Here is a 13,421-nt window from a genome sequence, read left to right as displayed (position 1 = left end):
GGAGAAACCAGGAACATGATAGCAGAGATCATTTGCTTCTTTTTTTCCCCCTGCCCTTGTCCACGTGTGGCTTATGTAAATCCTGGCGTTGGGTGTATTTGTGTGTGTAAACTGCCTCTGTGCGTGTTTAACTTTCCGTGTAGTCAAGGCCATAAACAGAGGACTTAAAGCGATATTCCGAAGGGATATTTTTTAACAAACCTGTACAAGCCACACTGATCATTATCAATTGAATAAATTCTTTTACACTTAAAATTGGATGTAGGTTTGTCCTTTGATGAGTCTGAAACAGTTCATTATATGAATTAATATAATCAAACGTCTGTATAAATAACACCGTATGCTGCGAAATAATCTGGAATTTACTTTTACTGCTGGTCTTTTCCTCTCATTCCCAAAGGTCTGTTTTTAATCCCTGTGTTCCAGAGAGAAAGCGAGAGATGGGCTGGGGTGGGGACGGTAGTAGAAATGAAGAATGAAGAGGCACATGAAGAAAAAGGAACAAAAGGAAGGGAATGAGGGGAAAAAAAAAAAAAGATAAAGAGGCCAAACCGAGACACAGCAACTGTTTGGTGAAGGTGGGAATTACAGCCACTCAGTGTCTCTTCTGGCCCAGCTCATTATTTTTCACTTTTTGCTTTAGTGGTACTGCTGTAAACCTGTCACTTGAACAGAATTGAGGGTGGGGGGCGGGAAGGGTGGAGAGAGTTCTCTGGGTGGTTGCGGTGTGTCCGGGAACACCGAGCGCTCCCACCCACCTGTGAAGGCCGACGCTGCCAGCTTTCAGCCCCTCTCCAAGATAAACAGGTGTGTGGCGTTCGCCTGGGCATCTCGCACCCACGGTGCTTTTCCACAGTCAGGTGAGTGAGCGACGTGGGCGTGTAAACTGCAGTACCCGTTCCAACTTCACAAGGCAACTTTCTGTGTCTGGTGCTGGTACATGGAAGCTCAGACGCAATCTTTATTTCCTTTTGTACAAAAGGGTTATTTACACCGGGAGTGTACTGAATACTGAAAACACATTCCCAATACAAACTAGCTATTTGGAGAAAAGAAAAAAAAAAAAAAAGTGTATAAATAGCGTGGAATTAATGAAATGATGTGACCCTTTGAATAAACATATAAGAACAGATGTCATTTCCAACATGTTTCAACATCTCTGGAAGCTACTGTGTGCAATACACTCAAAGGCAACTGCATACCTAACACGTCTACAGCAAAACCTTACTTCTCCGGGCCTGTAAAAACCAGGAGGAGAGAACAGCATGGAGTCTTCCATTATAAACTCTTTTAAACCCCATCAACTGCTGAGACCAGAAATGAAGGGAGAAGCTCAGAACAGTCCACATGCTGGAAATTGAAGGTGCTTTACCATGTGTAAAGTAAACAGTAAAAGTCTTTTTTTATTTTGATAAATGGGTCCCCAGATGAGGACCCTTGGCATCTCAATGGGAAGTGGAAAGTTCCTCACACATGCCCAGCTCCGAGATTAGCTGCAGGACAATTTTTCTAGGATGAAGTCTGTTCCTGGACAACACCTGGTCCTCCGGTGTGAAAAAAGGAGTGTGAAATGTAACACACAACGTAGGACGTCTTCTGAGGAGCCTTCTTGCCCACATTACTGTGCTTTTGATATTACACACACATACACACACACACATGTCGTCATTCAGGCTTGCTCTTCTCTCCTTTAATGCTTGAATTACACCCAGCTCTCTGGGTATCGCCCAGACTCAGCTCTCAAAGGCTTTAGCTGAGCTCTGTGCTCTTCTGGGTGGGCGGGAACGGCTTCAACAGGAACGTCTCCTGTCTTCCACATCCCATTTCACTGCACTGTCCCCAGCCAGTGAGGAGTCCTTAGTCTTTTCAGTGTTTTTAGTGCAAATGTCCTGACCTTCTCCAGTGAAATCACTGCCTTTGGTAGGGAGTGGACCTTTACAATGTGTCCCAGTCCTGAATTCACTCTCTCATGTGCATGAGCACCATTCCAAATCTTCATTGGACATGTAGCTACAAGGCGGCGTGGCTACTAACACCCTCTAAAGTACACTGCTACTTGGAATTATATGTTCAAAATAAATTAATTTAAATGTGAATATATTTATATGTATATGTTTAAACAAGTTGGGTTGTTCATCGCAGTGTTGTTCTTCTGAAGACCACAACCCATCACTTCCTACTTGTGTTTGTAGGACGGTCAGTGGAGTTGATGCATGAATCTGTCCTTAGCTGCACTTGCAGCTCTTCACCATCATGTTGGACAGCATATCCACCTGCAACGGAGAAAGGAATTCAAAACGTGGATCCGAGTACCTTTGTGCTGTTTCCATCTAGACCCTCCCTGCTTGGCTCTTGACAGTCATTTACAGACTCATAGTCTACATAACACTAAATTAGGAAAATCTTCTTCAAATGTTCACTTCAAGTCCATGGGTATGTTTAACTTTTACCTTGTGCTGCCTCCCAACGTAGTAGAGAATTGACAGGGGCTCCAGGACCTGAGGAACACAGCAGGGCTGTGCGGATGCGCCGGGGTTGTGGTGTTTATACAGCGCCAAGATCTATGCGAGAGACACAAACACAAAACAACCCCGTTCAGAGGTGCACCATGGGAGAGAGAGAGAGGAGGGGCATAAAAATGAAAGGAACATCTCCCTCCCTCCAGGGCATATAAATTGAGCAGGGTCAAGAAGTCAAGGGAGGAGAGGGAATGAAAGGGGGCTGGCGGGCTGGTGTTGATAAGACGGAGATGGTGACGCTTAGATATGCAAACTGTTTGCTTCCAGCCCTCTGTTGCACTGATGGAACACAGAGAGCTACAGAATGTCAGAGAGCACCCATAGCTTTTCCCTGAACCCTTCCCATGAGTTGAAGAGAGGGAAGGCCCCAAGAAAAAACTCTCCCATTACTCTTTTCATGGCATCATGTGACCCAAAGTGCCTTCAGATGCTCACAGAGGGCCTAGGTTTTCAACAGTTCACTTTGACAACAGTGCGCCAGTCAAGTGTTTTAATAGCTTAAGGTATTATAGCTACAGGTATGCATATACCTCTCTGTGTGTGGGTTTTCATAATGATACCCTCCACTGCTCTTGAAAATGTATCGGATTTCAAAAATGTATTTCACCTAATTCTTTTCTTTCTGCAATGCTGCCAAAAATCTGCAATTTATCTGCCGGCAGATTGGGTTTCCTGTGCATAATGCACTTGTGCAACATAAACCTTCAATTGGTGTTTCTTGTATAAAGAACATGTAGACTGGTGCTTAGAGAATCCTCGGCCAGGCCGGCCCTGCATTGTCACACCAAGCCGAAGAGACAGTATCGGCTTAAAGTGTCACAATAACCTTGGTTTCACAAGGTGTTTTCGAAACCAGCAGGCCCGCGAAAAATGTGGGTGGATGGGGCAGACAGACGGTACCTGGGAATATTTGTTCTCGGTATTCCAGATGTAGGTGCAGGCGCCCATGCAGTAGTTGGCGAAGTAGCCTTTGGGTTTATGAATCCATTTCCAACCTAGGTCATTTCTGAAGTCTATGTAGAGCTTCTGCACACAGCAGCTGTTCGATCGCCTGTGCAAAGTGGGTAAAATTACATTTCAGTCTGGTACATGTTGAAATTGGATGGTGCAGGTGTCCGATCTACTAAAACAATCTCTATCCCTAACTATTACGACAAAAACTCCAAAAGAAAAATCCATTTAAATTGGTCAGAGTCAAACAATTCTCAGCTTGAAATGATAGTAATATGCAGAATGATCTGAAAGATCTTTCTAGACCAGGAGAGAAGGAAGACCTACTCGGAGCAGTATTCACTGGTAGCTGTTGCAGTTGATGTGTCCCGTTTGGTCCGTGTGGCCTGGCTGGAGCCGTTCGCAGACATCGACATGGTGAGGATGTGCGGTTTCTGCATCATGGCGGAGAGGACCTTTTGGTCTCCCCTCTCCATGTCAATTCCTGTATGAACAAATTAGAGGAGGAAACCGCATGGAGTTTCTGTCTTCCACCAGGCCATCAGACTATTCAACTGTACCTATTTGCCACCCAATTTTTTTTACAGCATGTATGCATAGTTACTAGATAAAGAAAGGTTGTTCATGGTGCTGATTCCTGAAATGTACGTTTATGCTTCGCATGTCAAGGCCTGGCTTCCAAAGAGTGCTTTGCATTTATTTGATTTACATTACAGGAATAGTCATTGCCTGAATATTCCTCCATTTAACTAATACCAACTCAGATGCATGCTCTAATCTTCATTAATAAGCATGGTATGTCACACCAGGCCACCATTTAACACCACCTTATAATTTCTATTATAAGCTACACATTCTTAATAGAAGGTTAACGTAGGGACCTATGAATCAGCACATGATTTGTTGTCATTTAATGTTGTGGAATGGCGTAACCAGCATGTATTACCTGAGATTTTGAACTGAAATTCCTCAGTGGGTTTCCCACATCCACAATAGAGTTTAAGCTGGAGGCCCTGCTCTTCCTCTGGTTGACAAAACAAAGCAGCCGGTTTTTATTTACCAGAACTTTTCCGGTCGGATTAAGCTTATTTCTTTTCTTACATTTGAAATACATTTCAGTAGCATTGCATTGTATGTCTCATGAAGGTTATGGTCAGTCCCAGTTCTAATGGGATTTTTCAAATGAGTTTTTATTACATTTTCTGATCGAATCTTGACACCATTGTATTTTACGTGAGTACAAATGTCACAAATTAATGAGGTCACGTACCATTGCCCTTCAGCCAGTCCTTCATCGTTTCAGTAATGTCAAAGGACAGCCAGTGGTCTTTCAAGGCGTTGGTGATGAACTGGGTGCCCAGGTAGCGGGCCTGCTCGCCCAGGCCATGGTACAGCTCCAGACGCTGCTCCTTTGGGATGGTGGTCTTCTTGATGAGCAGGCGGAGTGCAGCATTGGACAGCAGCGAGCTGCTGACGATTCTACGCCGCATCTCGCTCACGTTGAACATCATCCGGCTCTTCATGATGTTGTCTTTTGCAGGCACAGAGACAGGGCCATGATTACTCATCTAGTCACGACAGTGCGCAAGGATACACGCCCTGAGAATGAAGCCCGTTCCAATTACCCCACTGTCAGCATTTTCTACTCTTTATTTACACAACACTAGTAAACTTTGGTTAGTGACTTTATTAAAACACAGCATCAAAAGTATCAAATCTACAAGATAATTAAATTAAATTTGGATTATGGAACATATGGTATATGGAAATTGAATCAGTTTTCAGCTAAGATCATTGAAAAAGGTTTTGTAATAATGAAAGTGACAGATTTGGGTTGGGTTCCGTTTCACCGGAAGAATTATTGTTGCTGATGAAAGATCCTTGCTACACGTATGCAGTTATTAACAGACATTTCCGACCATCAGAATCATTTACAGCATGAACAACACCTCGACTGACGTGTTGACCCATTTTGCAGCCAACATTTGTTTCCTTTCAAAAATGAGAACATAAATGACTAAATGACCCTAAACTTTTGAAGAGTAGTGTACTGAAAGTCTATGATTATTGTGCAGAAAATGTATACCGAGTTGACATTTTCAGCAGGAAATGTTACTGCACGTGTGTCGTGAGCATAAATTCTCTGAATGAAACTGCTGTGGTAGAGAGCTGAGGGATGTGAAAAGGCTCTGTTGCTGGACGACCCCCCCTCCCATTTCGTACCGTTGCGCCGACAGTCTGATGCCCACCTGTTGAGCAGACCGCCACTTACATAGCAGATGCCTCGTGAAATAAGCACCACCACGCAGCACCTGCCACTCGCGAACCAGGCCACAATTAGCCTCTCGGGCCCGGCGCATTGCACAGTACACGGCCCCTAGCTGGACACTGCTGCGCTAGGGACGATGGACGCATGAAGGAAGCACATAAAAGCCCTGGTGTCGCGTTACACGACTACCTGGCCTTAAATTACATTGCGATGGGCGGGGAGGCTGATAGGGGAGCAGCGAATTAAAGAAATAGCAGGATGAGGATAAAAGGCAGAACGTTTGCCAATCGACAACGGGTATCGGGGGGGGGTTATTGACTAAACTGATGGTAAGACGTGGATAAGCGTCAGGGTATAAAAGAGAGCATTATGTTGAGAGGAGAGCTTTGGTCTGGCCCAAACTCAAACACACAGCTCTGTCCCAGCCTGTCTGGGCTGAAATTACCCGCCGATATACAGTACCCACCCAGCTCATCCTCTTTCTCTGACACACACACACACATATATACATATTGAAGAATGCACACAAAGGCACGCTCATGAACATGTGAGCATGCATGATGAATGCTGGGAGAGTGAGGCTGTACAAAGTCGTATCAGAGAGGGGAGGAAGAAGAAAAAAAACTATAATTTTTTATTCCGCAGTTTGGTCTGCCTTGATCAGCTCTGTTAGTCCCTTTGAAAGCAAACAGAGACTTTTCCCTCCCAGCTGGAGGACAAGTCTTTACTGGACACCAACGACCAGGGCCCCAGGTATCACCGCCTCAGCGCTTTTCTATCTATCTAGTGAAAGAGTATCAGTCTAAAACACTCCATCCACTCAGATCCATTCAAAATATATTTCTAAAATGTAGTCATTCATATCTGTGTAAATGATTCTCTGGAGGATTATTGGAACACAATGATTACTTAATATATACAGAAACTATAACACAAATGAGTTATTTTCTTGGAATGTGGACAGAGGATGAGTTACGATTTGCAAGAACTGAGCCCACGCATGGTTTAATGGCTCCGGCCCGGTGGCTTTTGTAAATTAACATGCTAAGCCAGAAGGGATTCAATTTCTTTATTCTTGTCACTGAAAGATACTTATGTTCTTAACTGGAATGCCTGCACAGTTCAATAGGACTTTTAATTAGCCTGCGGTGTGTCAGCTCCTTGACAGGGATTGTAGGACCTGAGAGGTCTTGTATGGAAACACTAAACAGCACGATCACACACCCACACAGACACTTGCTCTCCATCCGCAGCAACAGTGTGCGTGCGTGACTGCATGTATGTACGTGTGTGCATGCGAGGCCTTCTCCTCAGGTAAGCTCAGGACAGCTGTCCTGACAGGCAGAGAAGCAGCACTGTTATTACCAACGGGAGGAACCAGATTCCAGCCGGCTTAAATATACCTGCCTGGAGAAGCTACACCCACCACTTGCCTCCTTCTCCTCTCCTCCTGTACCCTGCTAAGCCGGGAAAATGAAATGAAATATCACTGACTAAACTCAGTCCCTGCACTATGCATACTGTTCTTTTTGTAGATTGTCTGTATATATATATATATATATATATATATATATCGTGCATTGTCTGGGAATGGAATCTCACTTCTTCATTTGTAACATTTGTTGCATTGTTCTTTCCATGATATACTGCACTGTACGGCACGAGAGACACCAACAACTCGAACCAAACTCCTTGTATGTGTAAACACACTTGCCAATTTTTACACTACTGAAAATACTACTAATATGTAATTATGTATAAAGTAACACTTAAAGCGCTATTTTTCATATCTCATCCAATACAGGCTGTGGTGCTTCGATGTTGACAAGCAGCAGACTACGCTCTGCATGCAACACCATAAAAGGAAGTTAGTTGATTGACACATTTTTTTCATGAAGAGAATGTGGCTATTTTAGAAACCAAGTACACTCTTCATGAACTACTAGGATTATTTAACTCTGGATCCTTCTGTGTTTTTGTGCATATTTGCAATAGTCCAGCCGCAAAACCATTCAGACATAAACAACAATCTGTGAAATGTGTCTTTTATACATTTTTATTTGAATTGTGTTAGTGTTGTAGATAAACGATATTCAGGGAATAAGGAAATTGTACATCATAAGGCCGCTGCAGATGATATGGAATAATAACTCTTTTCAGGTGTGCAGTTATGCACCTTAATGTCATGTGTGAACATTGGCAAGTTGTGGCCACTTGGCCTGATTTATTGTCTCGTTGTAAAAACACATACAAACTGAAGGCCAATATTGTGCTTGATGTTGAGAACAATGTACTTTTCAAGTGAATTTGTTGAATACAGAAGATTAGTCTCTTCAGCACCATTGTAAAATTTTGTAGATTGGATGTACATTTATGTAGGTTGGATGTACATTTTTGTGACTTATTTCTGACTTAATATTTCTGTCACTGTTAGAACATTACACATAACTGAGCAGTTATTACTATGACTGTATTCAAATAATTATTATTGTTCAGGAGGTCAAAATTCAGGTGATTTTAAACTGAGATAAATGTAATGTTGAACCTACTAACTACATGAACCATGCAATTTTATTAGCAAAAAAGATGAATGCATTTCCAAATCAGATATATACCCAGGTCCAGCTAGTAAATTGGGATTAAAATATGCTAACTGTGCAACTGTTCTTTGTCCTTCCTTTTGCTGTGCTTTTATCATGAAACATTGTTTTAGCATTTTCAGGTTCGTCTGTTATGTAGTTAAGTGAAAGTGTCAGTTTTACAATCACACATTAGAAACAATTGCCAATTATTGTGTGATGGCAGAACTGCTCTGACACTTTGAGGCACGGACGCTTCAAGAGACATCTGAAGGTCAATTGTTGCATTAGGACAAAAGGCAGATCTCTTAAATCTTCTGAGATGTGGAGCTTGGCCTCGAAAAACCAGATGTGTCTTTTCAACACATCCCACAGATGCTGATCCGGATTGAGATCTGGGGAATTTAAGGACATCTTGAACTTTTTGTAGTGTTTTGCAGAGTAGCAGGGTACATTGTTCTGCTGCATTATGGTATAATGCTTCCATGACACAATTGTATCATGACCAATCCTCTACTAGAGAAAAGGGGCTAACCATTCACCACACACTCATACATTATTTTTCATGACCATTTACATTGGTAGATTGGTAGATTCTCACTGAAGTCATCAAAACTATGAATGTGGAGTTATGTACTTAACAAAAAGTGGAGACCTGGACTCCACAGTCACCGGACCTGAACCCAATCCAGATGGTTTGGGGTGAGCTGGACCTCAGAGTGAAGACAAAGGGGCCAACAAGTGCTAAACACCTCTGGGAACTCCTTCAAGACTGTTGGAAAACCATTTCAGGTGACGACCTCTTGAAGCTCATCGAGAGAATGCCAAGAGTGTGTAAAGCAGTAATCAGAGCAAAGAAACTAGAATATAAAACATGTTTTCAGTTATTTCACCTTTTTTTTGTTAACTACATAACTCCACACGTGTTCATTCATAGTTTTGATGCCTTCAGTGAGAATCTACCAACGTAAATGTTCATGAAAAGAATCACATTGAATGAGAAGTTGTCTCCAAACTTTTGGCCTGTAGTGTACATCCATGAGCCCTGACTGCCCCACAAGCTTTCTGATCATTGTTGAAGTCTCCTTTCAGAATAAGCTTTTCACATCGTGACTAATCAATCCCACACCTTGACAGGCGCCACTGAAGACAATCGGTGTTATTCACTTCACTTATTGCGAAGAAAAATATATAGCCTTGAGCAGTCATAATATTCTGCACATTTCATGCATTCCTCACAAGGGAATATCTAGAGAAAAAAAAACAGTGTGCCATGTTCAGAGCCTTTGGGATGACGTCTTGCACTAAAAAATGCTTTCCCTAGGCATCAGCCAACTATCACGGCTGAAAAAGCCACAAATTGCAGTGATCGCACGTAATGATAATGACCACAAATGCTTTAAATAATGCCAATGTTAATTAGTCCATATAAGCCCGTTGCCCAGAAATGTGGAATTCCAGTAACTGTGGGACTCGCTACTTTTTATGACTTTCTGCTTACCTGGTCATAAAGTTGAACGGCCCACAGTGGACTGTAGTCCCACTCTCTCTCACACACATCTATTGTTAGGTTCCAGTGAGAGTTTACCCATAATGGACTCTAACAGTATAGAGAGACAACTCAGAGCTCAAATAACCAAAAAAAAAAAAAAAAAGATCCCTAAACCGAGATGAAAGGAACCTATCTACTTCACGTCAGCCTTCTGTCCTCACCTCCTCCAGCCCACCACTCTTGTTCTTTTTGTTCTTTGCTCTTAGATCTCACACATGCAGTAAGCTGCCCATGTTCAGGGCCTTTTTATTCTCGGTGAGCACCTCACAACACGGGCCAGATGTTTATGCATCCTGCTTTTGAAGTGGCTGAGGAAAGGCAGGAAGGTGGAAAATGATGATGGGTGTTTGGCAAAGTGAAGGTTAGGTGGTGGGCCTCAAATGGAGATTTGGCCATTGCAGGATCAAAGATATGTGGTAAACATCTAACAGCATGCTCAGAACTTGGAGCAAATAAAGCACATGAGCAGCACATAACGAAACGTGAGTCAGAATGTTGCTGCGGCAGATGAACAGCCAAGTGTTTCGTGGAGAAACGGAGATCAAACGTGGACAACATGTTTCAAACCTGGCTGAGCCAAATCAACACAACCAACGCGGCAGTAAAAATGCCTCGGATACCTAGGCAGCAACGCAGTGAATCACAGCAGATGCAGCAGAAGGGCAAACAACACCTCATCCAAGAGAAATTAATGGTTCTTCTAATGGGACAAGTCTAATGGACAAATGTTCTAAATAACAGTTTGGCTTTTTACACAAATTGACCACATATATTAGAAAATACTACTGATTGGATAAGGGTGTCTGATAAACGGCATAAAAATATTTGAAGAATCATCTGAAGAATCATCTGACTCATCCGAATGACCTCCATATAACCTCTGTAAGTTATATATGGCATCAAGACATTAGCAACAGATCCTTTAAATCCTGCCACGGATCAAATTTGTTTTTTCAGCGTGTCCTACAGATGCTCAAGCAGACTGGGATCTGGAGACCAGGTCTGTTATGTTCCTCAAACCATTCCTGGACAACTGTGTCCTACATCTGTCATCCCACATTCAGCCAGGCGCCACTGTAAATGGGCAATTCGTGTAATTCTGTTTACCATCCCCGCGGTTCTCATGTGGTTGCTAATTAGTGTAAAATCTGAATGGACGAGCCACGTTCACAACTGTGGTGAAATACTTGTACTAACGCTGAAATGCGCCTGGAGAGGTTTATTTGGTTGTTGCCGATATGCTCCAATGCAGCCACAAACGTTGGTGAAGTATTCCCAGTCCCGTTATATTGAGAACGGGGCCATTAGTCCCGTGTCCTGACTGAATGTTTGATGTTGACTGGCTAGTATTTATTTTTTTTTTTTACTTTATTAACAGTTACGTTTACTGCATTTACCAGACGCCCTTATCCAGACTTACAGTCAGTAGTTACAGGGACAGTCCCCCCCTGGAGACACTCAGGGTTAAGTGTCTTGCTCAGGGACACAATGGTAGTAAGTGGGAATTGAACCTGGGTCTTCTGGTGCATAGGCGAATGATAGTGGTAGCCTATGGTGGCCTAGCGGTTATGGAAGAGTCCACGTAATCAGAAGGTTGCCGGTTCGAATCCCGATTGGTGCTTTACTCTCTGGCACCTCAGTGGTATTTTGCCGGATCAGGATTCGAACCGGCAACCTTCTGATTACGGGGCCGCTTCCATAACGGCTAGGCCACCACTGACCCCCGGTGTATGTGAGTTAATGTGGTACAGAAGCTCGTGCCGATCTGCACTCACCTTTGACGTCAAACCTGTGCACCTCCTTGGCGAAGTACTCCTCCTCCTCCTGCTGGGGGGTGGCCGGCTGAGCTCTGGCCTGCTGCTCGGCTCCCAGCTCCACCGTGCTGTTGTAGATGGAGATCAGCGCTTCGGGGATCTGCACCTCCTCGTCCCCCTCTTCCGGCTTGGGCTCCTCGGCCATGCGCAGCTTGCTGAGGATCTGGCCCCGGATGGCCTCGATGCGTTTCTTCTTCACCATCTCCAGGTCCAGAGTCTTGCACGTGGAGAAGGCGCTGGCGCTGGCCAGCAGGCAGAGCGCCGCCGACGTTAGCCACAGCGCCCGCATGGCGGCGGCCGCTCGGTTCCGTCGCCGCTGACTACCGCTGGAAGGACTCTCGCGCCGTTTGCCGTGCCCTTAGGGGGCTGTGATTCCCCCGCTGCGTGCGCGGTGCCGGCGCTGCTGGAAAGCACCTGGCTAATGGCTGTCACCCGTGCCGGGGGGGTGGAGCAGGGGTGGGGAATCCCGGCTAACAGCGCTGCTCTGTCCTGCCCAGACTCCAGCCGGGCCTGACCCAGACACAAACACGCCCCCGAGCCAGGAGGACACACGCGCCCACGCCGGCTCCCCCGATCCCCCCCACCGGCTCCGGGGAATAAACGGTCAAGAGCGCGGAACCGTGCTTAAGGCCACGATTACCAGGTTCTGGCTGTCCGTCTTCAGTAAGACCCTCCCGAGCTGATCCGATGGTCCCCGGCTTCCTCTGATAATTCTCCCTGGAGCCTTGCGCCGGCCCGGCGGCAAATCAAGATAGCGTTTGGCGGCAATCAAGTTTAGAACATGAACCTAATTTAGCATTCCAGCGGCCCTTCTTTACTTCTTACTCAAACAGAAACTGGAGTGACTGACATGGACGGTTTCACTTCCTAAAAAACCTGTCCACTAGAGAAGACCTCGACAAGCCACCAGAACTTTCTATCTCTTCCGAAAAACCCTCCTACCACACACACACACACACACACACACACACAGTTTACCCGCTGTGTAGCAGGAACTCCTAATGGAACCTTTTAGCCGTCAGGGACGTGACGGGCAGCGGTCACGCAGTCTAGACACACACACACACACACACAGATTAACACCAAAAAAAAAAAAGCCGAAGGAAGGAAGAGCACAGACCCGGCTGAGTCGGTGAACGGACGCCGGCGTGAAGCGGAATTACGAGCGTGCAGAGCCCACGGATCGAATTGCGCTCTCCCTCCCGGGCCGCGGTCGTCCTCCCTCTCCTCAGCGGGAGCTTCTGGCTGCTTTCGTGCCCTTTGACTTCTCGCGCGGACCCTGCCGCACGGCCCCCTTCTCCGTCTGCCAGACCTTGTCCTTGCTTGTCAGAGCTTGCTGGTGCCAAAATGATTTTGCGTCGATCTGCTGACTTCTTCCCCCTCTCTCTCTCTCTCTCTCTCTCTCTCTCCCTCACTTTGTCTTCTTTTTTTCTGGTTCCAGTTAGTTCTCTAATAGAGCAGAAAGCTCCCCGCCCAGGAAATGAGGGTAACGGTCTTACATCTGTGACTTTCAGAAAGAGAGAGAGAGAGAGAGAGAGAGAGAGAGAGAGAGAAAGGGAGGGGGGGATTGGGCAATGATAATAAATCCATCGACCTCCACAGTGAGGTGTTCACCTGACAGTTACAATGTGCGCAGAGGCACGTTCGCAATGCGGACCAACCCGGGCCCTCCCCATTAAGCCCTAAACGTTAACGTTAAGTTGAAACGGAGCCTTCCCGTTTCTTAAACATCTCCTG

General features: G+C 45.1%; 1 protein-coding gene across 1 annotated transcript; it reads right to left on the bottom strand.

Annotated features, from left to right (window-relative positions):
* Window positions 1-926: 926 nt before the first annotated feature.
* tgfb1a (transforming growth factor, beta 1a) lies at window positions 927-13,185 on the bottom strand. The gene is made up of 7 exons (XM_028962639.1): window positions 11,646-13,185; window positions 4,741-5,001; window positions 4,417-4,494; window positions 3,798-3,954; window positions 3,420-3,570; window positions 2,451-2,561; window positions 927-2,273 (listed from the first exon to the last, which is right to left on the bottom strand). The coding sequence occupies exons 1-7, from the start codon at window positions 11,971-11,973 to the stop codon at window positions 2,226-2,228; spliced, it is 1,134 nt and encodes a 377-aa protein (XP_028818472.1). The 5' UTR covers window positions 11,974-13,185; the 3' UTR covers window positions 927-2,225.
* Between the last annotated feature and the right edge of the window lie 236 nt (window positions 13,186-13,421).

The sequence above is a fragment of the Denticeps clupeoides genome, chromosome 19 (assembly GCF_900700375.1).
Source record: "Denticeps clupeoides chromosome 19, fDenClu1.1, whole genome shotgun sequence".
NCBI classification, from domain to species: Eukaryota; Metazoa; Chordata; class Actinopteri; order Clupeiformes; family Denticipitidae; genus Denticeps; species Denticeps clupeoides.
Note: the sequence above shows the minus strand (reverse complement) of the source record. Positions and strands in the feature narration are given on the sequence as shown.

What these genes read in the sequence shown, in the direction of transcription:
- tgfb1a (XM_028962639.1), bottom strand. Translation starts at nt 11,973, where the DNA reads ATGCGGGCGCTGTGGCTAACGTCGGCGGCGCTCTGCCTGCTGGCCAGC. An exon ending in ATTTCAGTTCAAAATCTCAG is followed by an intron (nt 3,955 to 4,416) that starts GTAATACATGCT and finishes TTGTTCATACAG; the next exon opens with GAATTGACATGGAGAGGGGA. An exon ending in ACGTTGGGAGGCAGCACAAG is followed by an intron (nt 2,274 to 2,450) that starts GTAAAAGTTAAA and finishes TCTCCGTTGCAG; the next exon opens with GTGGATATGCTGTCCAACAT.